Here is a 22,302-nt window from a genome sequence, read left to right as displayed (position 1 = left end):
TTATTTTATGATTCTCACACACTAATCTATTTGATGCCCAATATTTTCAGTTGTGTGAATAGTGTGAGTTGGTATCTGCTTCCCCTGAAGATGGTTTCTGAATTAATTTATGGGACAGACTGAGAGTCAGATATAGTTCTGGGAGGAAAGAGAATACAGGTTAAAGGGAGTCTGCTTGACTTCTCTTTGAGAAAGACTGACTGAATACCTACTACAGTTGACATTCACTTAGCCCCACCCTCTCTTACACCTACAAACCCATACTTAGAGCTTTCACAGAACACAAGGAGCATCCAATATCTTTTCTTTTTAAAAATTTTTGTATTTCCTTGCAGCTCCAGCTCAAAAGAATATGTAATACCTTTTAAAGAAACAAAATGTATAAAACTTATTCAGTCTTTCATATGATTTTATTTTCTTCCTTCGACCATAATAATATGATATCCAAATTTTGTCTTAACCGGTGGGTCTGTAAACACAGGCTTATCCATCCCACTTACAGGCAAGGCAAATGCTGCTTCTTGAAATGGTCCCACCATGGACCCTCTGGTCATCCAACCCAAGTCGCCCTGAAAAACCCAAAAGATAAGTGATATCAAGTGGCCCAGAAGAGGGAACAGTTCTACTGTAACTTGAGAGAACTTCCCAACATTTTGCTAAGGTTACGAGGTATATTCCTAAGAGCAATACAGGAATAGGCTCAATAAGGACAAATAGGTAGAAGAAGTCTAACTAGACTGAACACATAAGTACTCTCAACACTGCTGGACTTTGAAGTTAGCTGTGCAAGTTTGGTCATGCCTAGGTTTTGACATAGATGACCCTTATTCTACTATTTACAAGTTGGACATTTCTGCTTTTGAGATCTTTAAACCAAAATATGGCTATAACCAATGGTTGAACAAAGGAATGATCCCTACTTCTGTGTTTCTTCTGTGGAGGATGGAGAATTTTTATCTTATTTTATTATTTGTCATCTTTACTTTGCTTTCTTACCTTGAGAGAAAATTATAAATAATAAGAGCAACATACCCCTTGCCTGGCTTTATCTTCACTATACTGTGCGGCCACTTCATTGAATCTCATCCCAGACTTTAACTTTTCCATGGCTTCCATGATTTTGCCATGTTTTTCACATAGAATGTGTCTGACCTGCAAGGAAAAAGTACATTCATGTAATACTTGGAGACCCAAATGACTCCTTAAAGTACAGTGGTTACATTTGGATTACCCCCACCAGTTAAAAAAAAAACACATTAGTTCATAGCAAGTAAAAATCCTGGAAGTTTGCCCAGGACAACAACCACAATCCCATTCCCCATATTAAGACAATGTCTCAGAGTCCTGATTTAGATGGAAAATAGGCACCTGGCTGTGGGAAGCTCCGCCTTTTTTTTTTTTTTTTTTTTTGAGGAGTCTTGCTCTGTCACCTAGGCTGAAGTGCAGTGGCGTGATCTCGGCTCACTGCAACCTCCGCCTCCCGGGTTCAAGCAATTCTCCTGTCTCAGCCTCCTGAACAGCTGGGTTTACAGCTATGTGCCATCACATCTGGCTAATTTTTGTATTTTTAGTAGAGATGGGGTTTCTCCATGTTGGCCAGGCTGGTCTTGAACTCCTGACCTCGTGATCCACCCGCCTCGGCCTCCCAAAGTGCTGGGATTACAGGCGTGAGCCGCCGCTCACGGCCGGGAAGCTCCCATCTTTTACCATATACCTTCATGCTAACAGGAGGAGGAAACACGATACGGGTTGAGAGCTGTGGTCCTAGAATCAAATCCCAACTCTGCTGTATGAACTTAGGCTTTATTTATTTATTTATTTAGAGACGGAGTCTCACTCTGTCTCCCAGGCTGGAGTGCAGTGGTGTGCTCTCAGCTCACTGCAACCTCTGCCTCCCGGGTTCAAGCAATTCTCTTGCCTTAGCCTCCCGAGTAGCTGGGATTACAGGCACCCATCACCACGCCCAGCTAATTTTTGTATTTTTAGTAGAGATGGTGTTTCACCACGTTGGCCAGGCCGGTCTTGAACCCCTGACCTCAAGTGATCTGCCCGCCTCGGCCTCCCAAAGTGCTAGGATTACAGGCGTCAGCCACCATGTCTGGCTGAACTTACGCATGTTTTTAAACCTCCAAGTGTTTCTCCATTTGTACATCAAGATGCAATGATAACGGGACCTATGTGTTCTCATAGGATTGTGAAGATTGAGATAATGCAGCTACCATTGACCAACGGCTAGCTATTATTTCATCAGAGTGAGGATAAGAAAAAACCTGCTAGAAAGTATTTCTATCTTTTTTTTCTGAGACAGAGTCTCCGTCTGTTGCCCAGGCTGGAGTGCAGTGGCCCGATCTTGGCTCACTGCAACCTCCACCCACGGGTTCAAGCAATTCTCCTGCCTCAGCCTCCCAAGTAGCTGGGACTATAGGTGCGCACCACCACGCCCAGCTAACTTTTTGTATTTTTAGTAGAGATGGGTTTCACTATGTTGGCCAGGCTGGTCTCAAACTCCTGGCCTAAAGTGATCTGCCCACCTCAGCCTCCCAAAGTGCTGGGATTACAGGTGTCAGCACACCGTGCCTGGCCAGGAAGTATTTCTTACTAAAAGAGACCCAATGTATAAGCCTCCCCACAATTCCACACTTTGAAAAGGTATCATAGGTTGAATATTAAGAACGCCCAACCCTACTGAAGTATTCAAATTTGACCTATGTTTACATAAAGCCATGGATTTAAAAAAACACTATTATCCTTGAAAATGATTTTGTCAAGATAGCTGTTTCGCAGGATTTCTCATTTCACATTCAAATACAATCACTTATAGTCATGCGTCACTTAACTACAGGGAAACATGAGAAATGAGTTATTAGGCAATTTTGTTTTTGTGCAAACATAACACTGTACTTACACAAACCTAGATGGTATGGCCAGCTACACATCTAGGCTATATGGCATAGCCTATTGCTCCTAGGCTACAAACCTGTACAGTATGTGACTGTACTGAATACCATAAGCAACTGTAACACAATGGTAAGTATTTGGGTATCTAAACATAGAAAAGGTACAGTAAAAATATAGTATAAAAGATAAAAAATGGTACACTTATATAGGACACTTTACATGAATGGAACTTGCAGGACTGGAAGTTGCTCTGGGTGAGTCAGTGAGTGGTGAGTGAATATGAAGGCCTAGGACATTACTGTACACTACTGTAGACTTTTTTTTTTTTTTTTTTTTTTTTGAGATGGAGTTTCGCTCTTTTGCCCAGGCTGGAGTGCAATGATGCGATCTTGGCTCACCGAAACCTCCCCCTCCTTAGTTCAAGTGAGTCTCCTGCCTCAGCCTCCTGAGTAGCTGGGATTACAGGCATGCACCACCACGCCTGGCTAGCGACTAATTTTTTTTTTTCTGAGACGGAGTCTTGCTCTGTTGCCCAGGCTGGAGTGCAGCAGTGCGATCTCAGCTCACTGCAACCTCCCTCTCCCGGGTTCAAGTGATTCTCCTGCCTCAGCCTCCCTAATAGCTAGGATTACAGGCACGCGCCACCACACCTGGATAAGTTTTGTATTTTTAGTAGAGATGGTTTCGCCATGTTGGTCGGGCTGGCCTCGAACTCCTGACCTCAGGTGATCCGCTTGTCTTGGCCTCCCAAAGTGCTGGGATTACAGACATGAGCCACCATACCCGGCCTAATTTTGTATTTTTTGTAGAGACGGGGTTTCACCATGTTGATCAGGCTGGTCTCGAACTCCTGACCTCAGGTGATCCACCCGCCTTGACCTCCCAAAGTGCTGGCATTACAGGCATGAGCCACCGCACCCGTCCCCTACTGTAGACTTTATACACACTATACATGTAAGCTACAATTTATAAAACACTTTTCTTTATTCAATATTAAATTAGCCTTAGCTTATTATATCTTTTTAACTTTATACATTTAAAAAATTTTAAACTTTTGGACTCTATTTAATAACACTTGGCTTAAAAAACAAACACATTGTGCAACTGTACAAAACTATTTTCTTTCTTCATATCCTTATTCTATAAGCTTTTTTCTTTTTTTTTTTTTTTGAGATGAAGTCTCATTCTGTCATCCAAGTCGGAGTGCAGTAGCACAATCTCAGCTCACTGCAACCTCCGCCTCCCAGGTTCAAGCGATTCTTGTGTCTCTCAGCCTCCTGAGTAGCTGGGATTACAGGCGCGTGTCACCACGCCAAGCTAATTTTTGTATTTTTTGTAGAGACAGGGTTTCACAATGTTAGCCAGGCTGGTCTTGAACTCCTGACCTCAAGTGATCTGCCTGCCTCGGCCTCCCAAAAATGTTGGGATTATAGGTGTGAGCCACCACGCCCAGCCACTATACACTTTTTTCTATTTAAAAATTTTTTTTTAATTTTTAAACTTTTTTATTAAAGACTAAGACACAAATACACACACTAGCTTAGGCCCACACAGGGTCAGGATCATCAATATCACTGTTTTCTACCTCCATGTCCTGTCCCATGGAAAGGTCTTCAGGGACAATAACATGCATGGGACTGTCATCTCCTATGATAATGCCTTCTTCTGGAATACCTCCTGAAGGACCTGGCTGAGGCTGTTTTACAGTTAATTTTTTTTTTTTTTAAGAGACAGCTTCTAGATTGCCTCCTTGTTTCTGCTTCCATACTCACAAAGTGATTGTCTGATACAATTCCTGGGAAAATGTACACTGCATTCGTGGTCACAGATAGGGGATACCGTCCACCATTTTATAAATGAATAAACGAGTATTCTAGTTTAGACAGTGCGACAAAGAGTTTTTCATTCCTGTGGGGTCTGCAAGTGTGACCAACGAACTGGCAACAGTGCAGCTGTGTCTTGGAGAGCCAAGCTACAGAAAGAGTTTGGGAGTGATGACTATGGAGGTGGCAGCTGAAGTGTGGAATTCATGAGGTTACCAGGAAGGAGATGAAAATGAGAAGAGGAGGAAAGAAAGCTAAAGTAACCTTGGAGACTATCAATGTTCAAGCAACAAGTAAAGAACTCAAAAAGTGTAATAAAAAGGGGCCGGGCACAGTGGCTTACACCTATAACCCCAGCACTTTGGGAGGCCAAGGTGGGAGGATCCCTTGAGGATGGGAGTTTGAGACCAGTCTGGGCAACATAGTAAGACTCCCATCTCTAAAAAAACTTTAAAAAAAATTAGCCGGGCATGGTGGTGCACATCTGTAGTCTTAGCTACTCAGGAGGCTGAGGCAGGAGGATCACTTGAGCCCAGGAATTGAAGGCTGCAGTGAGCTATGATCATGCCACTGCATGTCATGCACCCCGGCCTGTGTGACAGAGCAAGAACCTGTCTCTTAAAAAGAAAAAAGAAAAAAGCATAATAAAAAGGAAAGGCCATATAGGTAGGAGAGAAGCGTGTGCTAACAAACCAAGGCAGGAGAGAGTTTCAAGGAGGAAATGGTCAACAAGGGTTAAGGGTTGCAGAGACATCAGGTAAGAAGTATAATAAATTGTGCAATGATGGAGCAATGATCTCAGAAAAAGGAGTTTCAGAAGAGTTTAAGTGCAGAAGCCAGAATACAGCAGGCTGACTGAGGAAACAATGTCAAGTGGGAGGGTAATTCAAACAAACTAACTTTGTTTGAAAAGGAGAAAGGGCTCTGGCTAGAGGCAAAAAGTGGAAGACATGTAAATACGAAATTTACACTGGGCGAGGTGGCTCAGGCCTGTAATCCCAGCACTTTGGGAGGCAGAGGTGGGCGGATCACCTGAGGTGAGGAATTGGAGACCAGCCTGGCCAACATGGAGAAATCCCATCTCTACTAAAACTACAAACAATTAGCCGGGAGTGGTGGTGGATGCCTGTAATCCCAGCTACTCAGGAGGCTGAAGCAGGAGAATCGCTTGAAACTGGGAGATGGAGGTTGCGGTGAGCCAAGATCGCGCCACTGCACTCCAGCCTGGGCAACAAGAGTGAGACTCCATCTCAAAAACAAAAACAAAAACAAAAAAACCCACGAATTTTAAAGGTCCCTGGGCATATTTTCGGAATGAAGGGAAAGACCCAGGAAAAAAAAAAACCGGTTGAAGACAGAACAAAAAAGAGGGTAGAGATAAATGAAGGAGCAAGGTTTGGTATTCAGAACACAGTTTGAAAAATTAGCCTTAAAGGAAAAAAGGTGAGGAGGTAACTTTGTTGCTAGGGGGCTGAAAGCCAATGAGTTCCTGACAATGGGTCTGGTTTCCACTTTCTTGTTAAAATAATAAAAACATTTAAAAGTTGATGAGTACTTATCTCATTAAATCCTCACACTAACGCTGTGAGACTAGATGAGTGTTTCTTAACCCTGGCAGCATATTAGAATCACCTCCAGAAATTCTAGAAAAGTTTTTCGTTTTTGTTTTTTTGAGATGGAGTCTCACTCTGTCGCCCAGGCTGGAGTGCAGTGGCGCAATCTCAGCTCACTGCAACCTCCGCCTCTCGGGTCCAAGCGATTCTCCTGCCTCAGCCTCCCGAGTAGCTGAGATTCCAGGAGCATGCCACCATGCCCAACTAATTTTTGTATTTTCAGTAGAGACAAAGTGTCACCATGTTGGCCAGGCTGGTCTCGAACTCCTGACCTCAAGTGATACACCCACCTCGGGCTCCCAAAGTGCTAGGATTACAAGCATGAGCCACAGAGCCCAGCCCTTCTAAAAAAGTTATCAAAGTCCAGGCCCCCCTCCAAGAGATTCTGATGCAGTTGGTCTGGGATGAGACCCTAGGCACTCGTATTTTTTTAGGCGAATCTGATGTACGTCTAGGGTTGAGAACCATGGAATGAAGTTCTCTGTTGACTGATAGGAGTGGGGTGGTGGATGGCTACAGGTGGGCGGTAAAGGATTGCTGAGCAGCACTGAGGGCGTAGGTAAAGTCAGAGACCAAGTATTAGTAGTCCCAATCCCCAAGGCTGTGTGACTTTCCAGTAGGGCCCAGCAGTTCTGGGGAGTTTTTGTTTGTTTGTTTGTTTGTTTTTTGAGATGGAGTCTCGCTCTGTCGCCCAGGCTAGAGTGCAGTGGTGTGATCACGGCTCACTGCTACCTCTGTCTCCCAGGTTCAAGTGATTCTCCTGCCTCAGCCTCCCGAGTAGCTGGGATTATAGGCACCCGCCACCACACCCAGCTAATTTTTGTATTTTTAGTAGAGACGGGGTTTTACCATGTTGGCCAGGCTGATCTTGGACTCCTGACCTCAGGTGATCCGCAAGCCTTGGCCTCCCAAAGTGCCAGGAGTACAGGCATGAGCCACCGGCGCCCGGCTGAATTTTTCTTTCTTAAGTAACTGTTTCAAATTTGAGCCAAGCTACTGAAATAAGTTCATCTATGAGCAAATATAATACTCATATTGGAATTATTAGTAAATACTTTATTTACATACTTATTAAAAATCAAGTATTAATATTTAAGTTGCCTCCAGCTAGACGTTTTCAAGGAAATCTTTTCTTTTCTTTTCCTTCCTTTCTTTTTTATTGATGCATAGTAGATGTACAGTTTCAAGGTAATGCAATAATCTAATACATTCATATAATTGGTAAAGATTAAATCAGTATACTTGGAATATCCATCACCTTAAATATTTGTCTTTTCTTTATACTAGAACCACTCGAATTCTTCTCTTCTAACTATAGTTCTGATTTTAAGTGCATAGAAAGTAGACCATTGGATTGATCCTGAGTAGCAGGGAGGTGGACGCAGGGAGGTGGCCAAAAGAAAAATTGGACCTCCTCAATCCAATGATCAAGCCCTTAGGCCTAATTTTGAGTGTGCAGGGGATAGGAAAACAAACATGAAGCCTAGGAGAAAGTGGGGAGATCAGGGTGGGCTTGAGGGCTTGGGGGTCTGTGAGGAGAAGAACAGAGGAACAGGATTGGCGGAGGCAGGAAGGGAAGGGGAAGGAGGGAAGCTGTGGTCAGTGGATGGGTCTCAGAATCTGCAGAGCTTATAGCGACAAAAGGGCAGGGTGTGGGCACAGGGGTGGGGTCTGAAGCAGAATGATAGAATGTGAAAGGAGCTGAACCCTAAAAGGCCGGAGGGTCCCAGGGTCCCTCACCGACTGGTGCCTTCAAAAAACACTTGAAACAACCCAGCTGTCCTTCAACAGGTGAATGGTTCGACATACTACAGCACTTCCACATCATGGGATACAGGTTGAATATCATTTATCCAAAATGCTTGGGACCAGAGTGTTTCGGATTTGGGAATATTTGCATTAAACTTACCAGTTGAGCATCCCTAATCTGAAAATTCAAAATCTGAAATGCTATAATGAGCATTTACTTTGAGTGTCATGTCAGCGCTCAAAAAGTTTCAGATCTTACAGCATTTTGTATTTTGGATTTTTGGATTAGGGATACTCAACTGGTACTATTTAGCAATACAGAGGAATAAACTATTGATAAACAAAACCACCTGAATGAAATCTCCAGCGAATTATACTGGGTGAATAAAACCAATCCCAAAAGGTTACATACTGTATTATTCCATTCATATAACATTCTTGACATTATAAAGTTACACAAATGGAGAACAGATAAGTTGCTGCCATGGGTTAAGGGGGCAGAGGTGGGGCAGGAGGGAAGCGGGTATAGTTATAAAAGGCCAAGAGGAGGGATCCTTGTAGTGGTAGGATTGTCTGTATCTTGACTACATCAATGTCAATATCCTGTTTGTGCTATTGTACTATAGTTTTGTTAGGTGTTACCATTGGGAGAAACAAAGGAATACGTATTATTTCTTTTCCTTTTTCTTTTTTTCTTTTTTAGAGACAAGGCCTCATTCTGTTGCCCAGGTTGGAGTGCAGTGGCGTGATCCTGACTCACTGCCGCCTCAAACTCCTGGGCTCAAACAATCCTCCTACCTCAGCCTCCCAAGTAGCTGAGACTACAGGCACACGCGACCATGCCCAGCTAGATGTATTATTTCTTACAACTGCATGTGAATCTATAATTATCTCAAAATAAAAGGCTTTATAAAAACAAATTTAACCCTAATCTACTTTCCTAGTGAATAACGTGCCACTCCTTTCCATATATCTCATGAGTGGCCACATTGAACTTATTTTTTTTCCAGAGAGGGTAAGGTGCCTCTTTAAAGCCACATGCACCAGGTGTGGTGGCTCATGCCCCTATAATCTTAACACTTTTGGAGGCTGAGGCGGGAGGATCGCTTGAGGCCAGGAGTTCAAGACCAGCCTGGGCAACATAGCGAGACTCCATCTCTACAAAGATAAAAACAACAAAACAAAGTTTTTAAAAAATTAGCTAAAGCCGCCAGGCACGGTGGCTCATGCCTGTAATCCCAGCACTTTGGGAGGCCGAGGCAGATGGATCACCTGAGGTCAGGAGTTCAAGACCAGCCTGGCCAACATGGTGAAACCTCATCTCTACTAAAAATACAAAAAACTAGCTGGGCGCGGTGGCGGGCACCTGTGATCCCAGATACTTGGTAGGCTGAGGCAGGACAATCGCTTGAACCTGGGAGGCGGAGGTCGCAGTGAGCCGAGATCGTGCCATTGCACTCCAGCCTGGACAACAAGAGTGAAACTCCGTCTCAAAAAAAAAAATTAAAAAAAAAATAAAAAAAAGTAGCTAAAGCCATATGCAGTGCAACAGTCTCTTAGGTTAGATGCTTGTGAAAACATATTAGGTGAAAACTGCATATAGCCAAAATTACCCTAGAATATCCCTTTATGAAGATGTCATATGGGAGACCAGCATGTCAGCTCTCATTTAAGCCCAGACATAGCCAGGCACGCTGTACTCCGTTTGTAACATGAAGTAACTGGGTTGTATTTAGGGGCTATGTTTTATGAAAACTTATCTTTGGATACCAGAACCCCACTTCACATGATTGGATGCTCACACAAGAATTCAGGGCAACTATAGAAAAGCAGGTGCATGTCTCTCATCTCTCTCTCTCTGTGGGGCATAGGTTCATTGAATAGAAGAGTGGGCAGAACAGTCCACACCATTTACATGATCTCTCTTTTTTAGGCTACACATGTATGGCTGAATATATGATGCAGTTCCACTGCTATGCTTATCATACAGCAATGAAATATATATCTTTACCTAACTGCTCCCAAGTAGCCTGTGATAACAAGGACCATCTCTTACTTTTTATTTATTTTTTTGAGACAGGGTCTCGCTCTGTTGCATAGGATGAGTGTAGTGGCACAATCATGGCTCACTGTAGCCTCAAATTCTCGGGCTCAAGCGATCCTCCCACCTCAGCCTCCTGAGTAGCTAGGGCCACAGTTGTGCACCACCACGTCTGGCTGATTTTTTATTTTTATTTTTTTAGTGACAGGGTCTTGCTATATTGCCCAGGCTGGTCTCAAACTCCTGGGCTCAAGTGATCCTCGTGCCTTGGCCTCCCAAAGTGCTGGGATTACAGGAATGAACCATTGTGCCTGGCCCATCTCTTACTTTTTTATTAAATAAATACATGATAAAAAATCCCCAGAGCCTAATACATTGCTTGGCACAGGGCAGATGTCACTAAGTCCTTACTGAATGAATGAATCAAAGTACAGGCTCCCATATCCTGACTAAAACATGGAAATTGCCTTGTTACATAGCACTTACTAGTTTGCAGATTAAATTTTCTCCCAGCAGATACTCCTCTGGGGCTAGGTTAAGTATTTCAAGTAATTATTTGCTGATTTTCTCCTGCCCCCATTTTCATGGTCAAGACCCTGGTTTGTGGCTCACCAGTGGGGAAGCTTTCTAAAGAGAACTGCACCCTTGCCTGTTTATTCAGCAGAGGACTTTTAACACTTATCTAATCTCTTGGTTTTATAAAATGTTATTTTGTCCTAAGAAATAACTCAATTACTGGGAAGATCTAACTTAATGCATTTTAAGGAACAATACTAAAAAACTATAAAGAAATTCTGGGTATCTGAGAAAGTACATGACAAAATATTTAAAGGGAATTACTTTTCATAAGCAAGACTGGTCTATATTTTCCATTTTTTTAAAATTTAATTTTATTTATTTATTTTTTTGAGACGGAATCTTACTCTGTTGCCCAGGCTGGAGTGCAGTGGTGCAATCTCAGCTCATTGCAACCTCAGCCTCCTGGTTCAAGCGATTCTTGATTCTCGTGCCTCAGCCTCCCAAGTAGCTAGGATTACAAGTGTACACCACCACACCAGGCAAATTTTTGTATTTTTAGTAGAGACAGGGTTTCACCATTTTGGCCAGGCTGATCTGCCTGCCTTGGCCTCCCAAAGTGCTGGGATTACAGGTGCTCCCAGCTACAATTTTGTGTTATTTTGATTTTATACCAGTGTTAGGCTAGCCTGTTAGAATGAGTTAAGCATTCTGTCTTTTATGTGTACTAACACACAAACAGAATTTATATTTAACATGGAAAAAAAGGAACCAGTAACTCACCTTTACTGCATTGCCACCACCTTTGGGACCTTGAGCCTTCTTGTCAGCACTGTCACTCCCAGAGGCTGCTCCCCCTTTAGAGAAGAGATGACAGGTACTCATTTAAACTGCACCTCCATGTTTACAGAAAGGTCCAACACACAATCGGAGTGGATATTTCCATCATAACGCCACACTTCAAAAGGGAACTCGGCCAGACACTTTACAACAAGGGTATCCAACCTTTCAGCTTCCCTGGGCCACAATGGAAGAATTATCTTGGACCACACAAAATACGCTAACACTAATGATAGTTGACAAGCTAAAAAAAAAAAATCACAAATAAAAATCTCATAATGTTTTAAGAAAGTTTGCAAATTTGTGTTGGGCTGCATTCAAAGCCATCCTGGGCCGTATGCAGCCCGTGGGCCGTGGGTTGGACAAGCTTGCTTTACAACATCAAGCTAAATTAATCTGACCCATCTTTCTTCAAACAGGAAATCTGTGCCCTATATAAACCCTTCACAGAAAATGGATACACAAATGAGTGTGCTAATAGGTGAATGAAAGCTCCGGAAGCCTGGCCCAGATTCTTTGCATCCAATTTAACACCCTGCCTTCTGAGGGCAGACTCCTAAGTTCTTGTAAGAGTTCTATCATGTACCACAACTATGTGTTCAAGCATCACAATTCCAGTAAGTAAAATCTCCAAGAATACATTTTTTAAAAAGATCAAATTTCCCACTACCCATTTTTGGCTAAAGAATACATTCATGTCCAAATTTCTAGAGTCTACTACATTGCCTATTGATGTCTTCCTAGAACCATTAGCAGCATCTTACATTTTACTAGTATGTCATTTTACTACTATGGTAACTTCTGTGTCAATGGCAGCCTACATACTGCTAGAGGCTGATGTTCCTAAGAATTACACTTGAATTAAGGGCTCAGTTCAATAAATATTTCCTATACAACTACTGAGTTCCAGGCACTGGGAGTACAAAGATGAACAAGCCATGTACCTTCCTTCAGAAAACTCATATTCTAGTGAGGAAGACAGATCATTTCAGGAGAATGCAGGAGATGCAGAGATGGTTATGGACAGGGGGCTGTGGAAGCACAGAGGGACACTGGAGCCAGCCAGGGAAGGTTTCCTGGATGAGTAGGAGCTGGTTAGCCAAAGAAAGGATGAGGAGACACTCCAGAATGGGGGAAACGACATGGTATGTGTAAGAAATTGTATGGATGAAGCCAAATCTGAGGTGGGAGTGCACTCAGATGAGCCTGCCTGAGGGAGGTAGCTGAGGGTCAGGGCATTGAGGCCTTTTGGCCCCATTAAGGAGCTTGGGACTTATCCTAGACGTAATAGGGAGCCATTGAAAAGTTGTTTTTTTTTTTTTGAGACGGAGTCTCGCTCTGTCTGTCGCCCAGGCTGGAGTGCAGTGGCGCGATTTCGGCTCACTGCAAGCTCCGCCTCCCGGGTTCATGCCATTCTCCTGCCTCAGCCTCCCGAGTAGCTGGGACTACAGGCGCCTGCCACCACGCCCCGCTAATTTTTTTTGTATTTTTAGTAGAGACAGGGTTTCACCCTGTTAGCCAGGATGGTCTCGATCTCCTGACCTCGTGATCTGCGAGCCTCGGCCTCCCAAAGTGCTGGGATTACAGGCGTGAGCCACCGCGCCTGGCCGCCATTGAAAAGTTTTAAGCAAGAGTCTCCATCTTGCTTGTCTTAGTATCTCCAAGCCTAGCACAATGCCTGGCACACAAAAGGTGTTTTAATAAATGTTTGATTAAACTGAAAACCCCAAATACTGACTACCAAAACCCTAAAAAAATGTTACTGCCAAAGGAGTGTTATTAAATCAAACTCCTAAGTGGGTTTGCTATAGATCCATTCTTGAATGATGATGCCTTCCAGTTATCCCATCCTCTTCCCTGCTGGATGCTGTCATCTTCTGACTGCCACCTCACTGCCTTTGATTTCCTGACGACTCTGGCATCAGCTTTGGGCTTCCTCTCCACCCTCACTCCTGCCATTACCTTGAGTGACCTCACCATCTATCTTGGGGAATCTCACAGTTCTAGGTCTCTTTCCCGAATGTCATGCTCTCTACTCCAAGCTACCTGCCCCGGGGGCACACGATGGAACTGTGCCACTCAGAACTAGTTCAGTCTCTGGCTATAACCTCCTGTCCTTCCAGCTTCCTCATGTCTCATTCCCACAATACTGGCTCTTTAACTTCACAGAACCTCTCCCTTGACCCCAGTCCCTTCGTCCTGCTACATTCACCTAGACCACCAGACCTCTTTTTCCCTTCCCACTCTGGACCCCATGTTCCTTCATCTGAACTGCATTCCCACTGGCCCTTGTAATTCCCTGGTGTTGCTATCCTCCTATCATAACTGCCTAACAAAACCTCAACCATGGCTTAAGGCTGCACCTAGCTCTTTTCAATCCTATATTGTGCCAATTGCATAGTACTAGGTAAATCAGACTGTGAAGATTATGTAGTCTACAAATTCATGGCCTTTGATCTTAGTCAGGCTCCTAGCCCTGAAGGCACTTCTTTTGTGTTTCATTCCCTCTCCCATTACGATATTCCAGACCTTTACCACTCTCTTCAAGATGCCTACTGAGTCCCTGCCCCTCCATCTCCTTTCCTGTGACCTCAAGCATAAGGTGTCCCTGCTCCCCCTAGGTCCTGGATTCCATTTTCTCCTAAATCTCACTCTTCTGTACCTTTACCTCTTTTACTTTACTGGATCCTTCAGCTTCACTCCCAAGTTTTCCCCATTCCAAAGAAGCAAAGAAAATAAAACTTTCTCTTAATCCTCTGTCCTTCTCTATCTACCATCCCATTTCCATGCTTTTCAATTAAAACTTTCCAAGAAGTCCAAATTACCACTTCCCAGTCAGTTCTCTAGTCACTGTAATCTGGCTTCTGTTTCACTGAAACCACTTTTACCCAAGGCCACCTCTAATTTCCAAATCTGCTGTTCTTGATAGACTATACCCTCTCTCTTTAAAACATTCTGGTCTCTCCAGCCTCTGGCCACCATTCTGCACTCCCTCTATCTGTCTGCCTCTTTCTCTGCCTGTCCTAGGATCACATCCTCTGCTCTCTGCTCTTTTCATTCTATAAACTCTCCATGGATAATTGCATACACTCTAATGGGCTCAACTACCATCTATAAGTTAGTGACTCCTAAAACTTACATGTACAGTCTAGACCTCTCCCTCAAACTTGAGACTCAAATATCCAACCACTTCCCGACTACATCTCCACTGAGATGTCCCACAGACACCTCAAAGCCAATCTATCTGAAAGTGAATTCATCAATCTCATCCCCGCTCCTCATGTATCCTTGATGTTACCCTGCAGGACCAGCAACAGGTTAGAAATCCAATCCAGAAAACAGAATGATCGTTGATCCTCCCTCACCACCCCTCCCCAACCCAATAAATCACCAAGTCTTGACTATTTCACATCCTAATATTTACAGAATCTTTTCTCTTTTCTCAGTTCCCACAGCCACTCCCTTAGGTCAGTCCACCATCATCTCTCACCAAGACTACCACAACAATCTCCTTACAGGTCTTTCTGATCCTTAACTGTCCTTCTTAGCAGAATATATAGCACTCTCCATGATCTCGTCTTTGTTTCTGTTTTCATTCTCACCACTTGCCATTCTGCCTTGAGTTTTTGCTCCAGCAACACTACGCTGCACACATCATGCTGTTTCTCACCTCAGTGCTTTTGCTGCTGGACCCCAAGTAAGGGATGCTTTAACCTACCCTCAATGCACATCTTGACCTGCCTAATTCATCTCCAGGAAGTCTTCCGTTCCCTGTTCCCCAGCTAAATGAAGGACTTCCCTCAATTTCTATTATATCCCATACACATCCCTCAACACTACATTTAGTACAGTGCTTTATGATCACTAAGCCTTTATCTTCCTCACTACTTCGGGAGCTCCTTAAGGCCAAAATCTCTCTTTTTTTTGAGACAGAGGCTCGCTCTGTCGCCCAGGCTGGAGTGCAGTGGCGCGATCTCGGTTCATAGCAACCTCTGCCTCCCGGGTTCAAGCGATTCTCCTGCCTCAGCCTCCCGAGTAGCTGGGATTACAGGCGCGCACCACCACCACGCCTGGCGAATTTTTGTATTTTTAGTAGAGACGGGGTTTCGCCATGTTGGCCAGGCTGGTCTCGAACTCCTGACCTCGTGATCCATCCTCCCTCGGCCTCCCAAAGTGCTGGGGTTATAGGCGTGAGCCACCGCGCCCAGCCCTCTGTCTTATTTTTGTATCCTCAGCGCTTAGCACTGTGCCTGACACATTTCTGTTCAATGGATGAATGATTCCTTCCCCGATGGTGGGCATGTCATTCTGTAAGCATTAAAGTGAACTTTAAGGACCATAATCAATGTGTACTTCCTATTGCTGGCTTTTGATAAGACCCAATTTTAGAGCTCTAATAACCCCTTGAAATAGCAGGCCTAAGTCATCGCCTCCGAGGAACTATCCCCATCAGATTCCATTACCCACTAGGACGGTCCCTGAACCGTAGCCCAATGTATTCCTACAGATGTAATCGATGGCAGCACTGTGGGGCCACTGGCTACCTGCTGCGTCCGTCCCGGACTCCGGAGATGGACTGTCTGTTCCCTCCCTTCGCTCCTCACCCGCCCCCATTCTCCTTGATCGCTCTGGCCGCTCTACCTTTCCCCGCTTTTCCAGAACCACTTTTTCCTTTGGGCGGCATCTTGGAAGCTTGTTGTTGAACTCTGAACTGCTCCAGTTGCCGTACAAGCCCCTTTAGAAGCCCCGCCATGGGCATGTCCTAAACAAATGCCTGAAAGCCGCATCTCAATTGACCGTTCTTATTGCGGCTCCGGAAGCAGGCACAGCTTGGGGCAGACCCCGTCCTTTGGCTCTTGGACCAATGGGGCTGAAGATGTCTGACCAATAAGACGCTTGGGCCGAAACAAAGGCAGAGGGGCGGAGACAAAGGCCGGATTAGGGCGGGAAGCCTGGCCTCTGCGCTTTTTGTGACTTCTTTCACGCACCCTAATTTGCACCAGATCCCCCACTCCCCACACTCTACCCCCGAAGCTCCCCCGTTCCCCTCAACCTGGCTTTTTTCACGCGTGCGCAGTAGGAGCCACGGGGGGGCTCTGCAGTCCCTGGGCGCCAGCTCTGGCCAATCCCGCTGGGCCGCCAGACAAAGGGAAGCAGGAGTACTGTGGTGGCGGCCAACTTCCGCTGTCTCCTCCTACACACAGGGCTGCCCTCCCTGGCAGTTTTTCGTTTGTTAATTTTATTCTGCAGTTGTAGCTAATTGGGTTCAAAAGGTAGTTTTTAAAAAAGCCTGTCACCTTTTTGCCTCTTGCAGAGCTCAGTCATGGAGAAACATTGGAAGCAGTCTAAGTGCTCCTCAGTCGGGTACTGCTTAAATAATGTTTTAGCCACACAAGAAGATATTATACAACATTCAAAATAACGATTGTAAGGCTGTGTGTACAGATAGGGGAAATGTTTTTAAGACCAAGATAAAGAATATGATTCCTTGTAAAAGAAGTATATGTAATGTATTGTATGTTATATGAATATAAAGGAGAGGAAAGCTATAGAGCAAGATGTGGCCAGTGGTGCTAGTACATACAGGTCATCGTGTTTGTTTCTGTGTATTTTCCAAAATTGCCATAATGGTGCAGCATAGTGTAGTAAAAGCATGGATTCTGGAGCCAGATTGCCCAGTTTCAAATCCCTGCTCCACATCTGTCTACTAGCTCCATGACCTTGAGGAAGTTACTTCACCTCTCTTTGGCTCAGTTTCATCATCTGTGAAATGGAGTCGATGATAATAGTACCTACTATTATCCTATCAGGTGTTAAGAGAATTAAACAAGTTCATATCTGTAAAGCACATAAAATGATGGCTTGCTCATATTAATAGTGTTTGCCTAAGATAAATGATTTTTGAATTTGTGCCCACACACTTTTTCTCCCCTTACAATCCCTCCCACCATCAATAATTTGTATATGATATGTCAGGGCGTTTCCTCCAGTCCATGAGAGAGCTGTCCTAGCTTGCCACTACCAGCCAGAAAATAGAGGTCTTCCAGCTCAGAGTTTAGTTTTTGGATGCAGCCTTGCTGGACCTGGAGATGCTTCATGCTCATACCAGGGAATCAGGTATTTCTGAGACTGTGCTCATTCCCTACTCAAGACATAACATGGAGCTCTCTTATGTTTGGCTGCTTTAAATTCTGGACACATTTTGGGCACTCCTTGTTTCGGATTGGGAGTGATCAACTGCGGAGGACACATCTAGTGGTGAGGGGATCATTGCTCTGCCACTTCTGAAGTGGATCCCGCACCTGTACTAATTCTCCAAGTTCGGCTGCGAGATGGAGGGGCGGGGGAGTTGGGATTGGGTGTTGACGATGACAGTGTAGCCTTGTGTTCATCAGGTTATCTATGGCCAAGAGGCCCAGGAGGAACATTTACTTTTGATTTTTCGTTGGGAAGAGCCTTTCCTGTGACCACTGGCTATGGTAGTTGTGAAGTAGGAATGAAGCAAACTAGAGTTCCGATCCCAATGAACAGCCAATGTCTGTCAATGGCTGATGTGCCTAGCAAATGCTTAGTGCCTGGAACACTGTGAGAGCTCTGTGCATTCCAGCAGATAATAACAGCAACAATGATAATAAGCCTGTGTCCATGGCTGCATTTTTCAAGCAAGACTGAAGGCCAACAGCTCCAAGGGGAAAAGAATGGGCATAGGCCTGCTGGAGGTTTCAAGGTCGGGAGCACTTTAAGACAGATCTCAACTATGCAGTATGATTACAAAAAGATGGGGCAGGTATTATGATACAATTTTAAGTATTCTGAAATGTGAGTTTAACTTTCATTTTCTTCAGTTTATATTATATTCTATCACTTGACACTTATTTTTTATTCAAGAGAAAAAGACAATAAACGTAATTTGAAAAGCAAATCATAGAAAAGCCAGCTTCTATTCAGGGTTAAGTCTGCACCAGTCTATGGAGGCAGACTGTGGAGGGGTCTGTGGAGCAGAGTGACAAATTAACTGAAGAGAGAGGTCAGGGGGAGAAAAGAGGAGAAAAATTCAGCCTTGAAACCATGGTAACATCTGCTGGAGTGTGCACTGCGACTCAGCCAGCAATGGCTGCCAGTTGTATTTTCTACTAATTACCTCATCGGGTTCATTCTTTTATGCATTACTTGAGGAAAATCAGGAAGAGAAGCTGGCAGCCGTATTCCGAGGACAGAGGTTCACAGACCTTGGCCCAGACTCACACACTGCCCCACCTGACCTGCTCCACAGCCAAAGAACCACAGTTTCTTTCCTATTTGGGATCCCAGCAGAGCTTATTCTGCAGGGGAAAGCTTGAAGCAACAAAACACAGAGATCTAGTTGATCCCATTCATAGATGGTCATTGCATAGGCAGCTCTAGGCCCCAGACTCTGGGAACAAGGACAGGAAAAGGTCATGTTTGGAAAATGAAGACAGGAAAAAAATCAGTACATAGTGGATGAAATCAGCCACCTATAAAAATAACTACTCTTTATGGCAAATGGACATAGGTATTAATATTAAATATATTGCTGATATGACTGATGTGTCTCCGTGAGTCCAGTCTGTGGCCAAATAATTTTCTTTTTTTTAATATTATACTTTAAGTTCTAGGGTACATGCGCACAACATGCAGGTTTGCTACATAGGTATACATGTGCCATGTTGGTTTGCTGCACCCATCAACTCATCATTTACATTAGGTATTTCTCCTAATGCTATCCCTCCCCCAGCCCCCCACCCCATGACAGGCCCCGTGTGTGATGTTCCCCGCCCTGTGTCCAAGTGATCTCATTGTTCAATTCCCACCTATGAGTGAGAACATGCGGTGTTTGGTTTTCTGTCCCTGTGATAGTTTGCTGAGAATGATGGTTTCCAGCTTCATCCATGTCCCTGCAAAGGACATGAGCTCATCCTTTTTCATGGCTGCATAGTATTCCATAGTGTATATGTGCCACATTTTCTTAATCCAGTCTATCATTGATGGACATTTGGGTTGGTTCCAAGTCTTTGCTATTGTGAATAGTGCCGCAATAAACATACGTATGCATGTGTCTTTATAGTAGCATGATTTATAATCCTTTGGGTATATACCAGTAATGGGATTGCTGGGTCAAATGGTATTTCTAGTTCTAGATCCTTGAGGGATCACCACACTGTCTTCCACAATGGTCAAACCAATTTACACTCCCACCAACAGTGTAAAAGTGTTCCTATTTCTCAACATTCTCTCCAGCATCTGTTGTTTCCTGACTTTTTAATGATTGCCATTCTAACTGGCATGAGATGGTATCTCGTTGTGGTTTTGATTTGCATTTCTCTGATGACCAGTGATGATGAGCATTTTTTCATGTGTCTGTGGGCTGCATAGATGTCTTCTTTTGAGAAGTGTCTGTTCATACCATTTGCCGACTTTTTGATGGGGTTGTTTTTTTTTTCTTGTAAATTCGTTTTGAGTTCTTTGTAGATTCTAGATATTAGCCCTTTATCAGATGGGTAGATCGCAAAGATTTTCTCCTATTCTGTAGGTTGCCTGTTCATTCTGGTGGTAGTTTCTTTTGCCGTGCAGAAGCTCTTTAGTTTAACTAGATCCCATTTGTCTATTTTGGCTTTTGTTGCCTTTGCTTTTGGTGTTTTAGTCATGAAGTCCTTGCCCATGCCTATGGCCTGAATGGTATTGCCTAGGTTTTCTTTTAGGGTTTTATGGTTTTGTGTCTAACATTTAAGTCTTTAATCCATCTTGAATTAATTTTTGTATAAGGTGTAAGGAAGGGATCCAGTTTCAACTTTCTACATATTAGGCTAGCCAGTTTTCCCAGCACCATTTATTAAATAGGGAATCCTTTCCCCATTTCTTGTTTTTGTCAGGTTTGTCAAAGATCAGATGGTTGTAGATGTGTGGTATTATTTCTGAGGCCTCTGTTCTGTTCCATTGGTCTATATATCTGTTTTGGTACCAGTATCATGCTGTTTTGGTTCCTGTAGCCTTGTAGTACAGTTTGAAGTCAGGTAGCATGATGAGTGGCCAAAGAATTTTCTAACCCACTTCATACTAGGTAATGAAGCTTTAAGTGACTGGTTTTTCAAAAAGGACTTCAGAGAAGAAGGCTCCATCTGTGTTTGTCCAGCATTATCTAAGCAAAAGAACTACAGTTTCTGGAAGACCTTACTATACCAGTATCTCATGAGGTAGATTTTGTTTTTTAGAGGCAGTGTTCACTTAAGACAGTGGAAAACAACCAACACAAATTGCACACGTACTATGAGCCAGGAGCTTTCCCTTCGTGATCTCTTTTAGAGTTCACAACAGCCTTATTTGGAAAATATTACTATTGCCATCTTTTTTTATTTTTATTTTTTCGAGACAGAGTTTCGCCCTGTCACCCAGGATGGAGTGCAGTGGCACAATCTCGGCTCACTGCAACCTCCGCCTCCTAGATTCAAGCAATTCTCCTGCCTCCGCCTCCCGAGTAGCTGGGACTACTGGTGCCTGCTACGACGCCTGGCTAATTTTTGTAGTTTTAGTAGAGACAAGGTTTCACCATGTTGACCAGGCTGGTCTCAAACTCCTGACCTCAAGTGATCCACCTGCCTCGGCCTCCCAAAGTTCTAGGATTACAGGTGTGACCCACCCCACCCAGCTCTATTACCACCTTAAAGCTGAAGAAACAGGGTCAGAGAAGTTAAGAAATGTGCCCCAAGTTTCACAGCTAGCTAGGGTCTGTGGTAAGGTTGGGCAACGAACTCGTCTGTCTGACTTCCAAGTTGGTACCCTCTCCATGATGCCATGCTACTCCAGGCTTTGCCATCCCCTAATTGAAATCTAAGAACATCCAGTTCTCTTTTTTCTGAGAGCATGTTCATCAAATCAGCCCTCCAGGGACCTTGAGGCATTCAGGGACACTGTGCAAGAGGCCCCAGGGTCAAGTTATACCCCCAACATGGGACATAAATAAGCCTTTGGTTTATGCATCAGTGTGTTATTATGAGTAACCTGGAATGTGCTCTCCTCTGCCTGCGGTGCTGGACCTTCCAGGCTGCAGAAGCACAGAGGCAAGGAGAAGGAACATAGTATGGGTGGGGGACAGTGGGCAGGGTACTGTAGACAAGGAAGAGGGGAGCTGCTGGGGAAGAGGTCTTCTGCATCCTCAGCCTTGGGCACTGGTCTCCATGTTCAGTGGATTCTGCCTCCTAAACAACACTTCTCCCTGCCCCCCATAATTTTATGGTGAACAGTGAACATTTTGCTAGATTTGCTTTATCACATATTCACCCATCAATTTTTCTTATTTTTGTTGCATTTCAAAGCAAGTTACAGACATCAGCACACTCCATCCCTAAACACTTCAGTTGTCATAATGTTAACTAGGAGTCACTAATTACCTCTGGCTTGTCCCCTGCCCTCCCTGCCACTGCCATAGCCTTCTGCATATTCTCTAGACCATTGGAACATTGATCCCTCTGCTGCCAGTTTCACCTTCTCTTCAAACTACCTTCTGCGGCATCTCAGAGGGAGCTCTTAGAAACACAGAACTGATACTGTGACTCTCCCAGTTAAGACCCTTCAGTGACTCCCCATTGTCTGATAGGACACTGTCTCACTTTGTAACCTGGAGGCCCAGGGCCCATTATACTGACATCTGCAGCCTCATTTCTTGCTAGTCTCCACTGGGTGCAACCATATAAAGTTACTATTTACAGGCCCTATCTTAAGACTCCATGCTGATCTCTCTCCCTGGAATGCTTTCCCTTATTTTTGATCTGGCTAATTCTTATTTACCTTTCAAGACTGAGCTCAG

At 44.1% G+C, this 22,302-nt stretch overlaps 1 protein-coding gene across 1 annotated transcript; it reads right to left on the bottom strand.

Annotated features, from left to right (window-relative positions):
- Window positions 1–388: 388 nt before the first annotated feature.
- Window positions 389–16,305, bottom strand: PIN4 (peptidylprolyl cis/trans isomerase, NIMA-interacting 4). Its single transcript, XM_016943158.3, has 4 exons — window positions 16,122–16,305; window positions 11,424–11,497; window positions 1,033–1,152; window positions 389–569 (listed from the first exon to the last, which is right to left on the bottom strand). Exons 1-4 carry the CDS (start codon window positions 16,237–16,239, stop codon window positions 411–413), a joined length of 471 nt encoding a protein of 156 aa, XP_016798647.1. The 5' UTR covers window positions 16,240–16,305; the 3' UTR covers window positions 389–410.
- Between the last annotated feature and the right edge of the window lie 5,997 nt (window positions 16,306–22,302).

The sequence above is a fragment of the Pan troglodytes genome, chromosome X (genome assembly GCF_028858775.2).
Source record: "Pan troglodytes isolate AG18354 chromosome X, NHGRI_mPanTro3-v2.0_pri, whole genome shotgun sequence".
NCBI lineage: Eukaryota > Metazoa > Chordata > Mammalia > Primates > Hominidae > Pan > Pan troglodytes.
The sequence above is the reverse complement of the archived record's forward strand: the minus strand, read 5'-3'. Positions and strand labels throughout refer to the sequence as shown.

Bases quoted from the DNA above. Each gene is read 5' to 3' on its own strand.
- PIN4 (XM_016943158.3), bottom strand. From the start codon at position 16,239: ATGCCCATGGCGGGGCTTCTAAAGGGGCTTGTACGGCAACTGGAGCAG. The intron at 1,153-11,423 runs GTGAGTTACTGG...TTTTCCTTGCAG, and splicing joins GTGGTGGCAATGCAGTAAAG to GTCAGACACATTCTATGTGA. The intron at 570-1,032 runs GTATGTTGCTCT...TGGGTTTTTCAG, and splicing joins AAGATAAAGCCAGGCAAGGG to GGCGACTTGGGTTGGATGAC.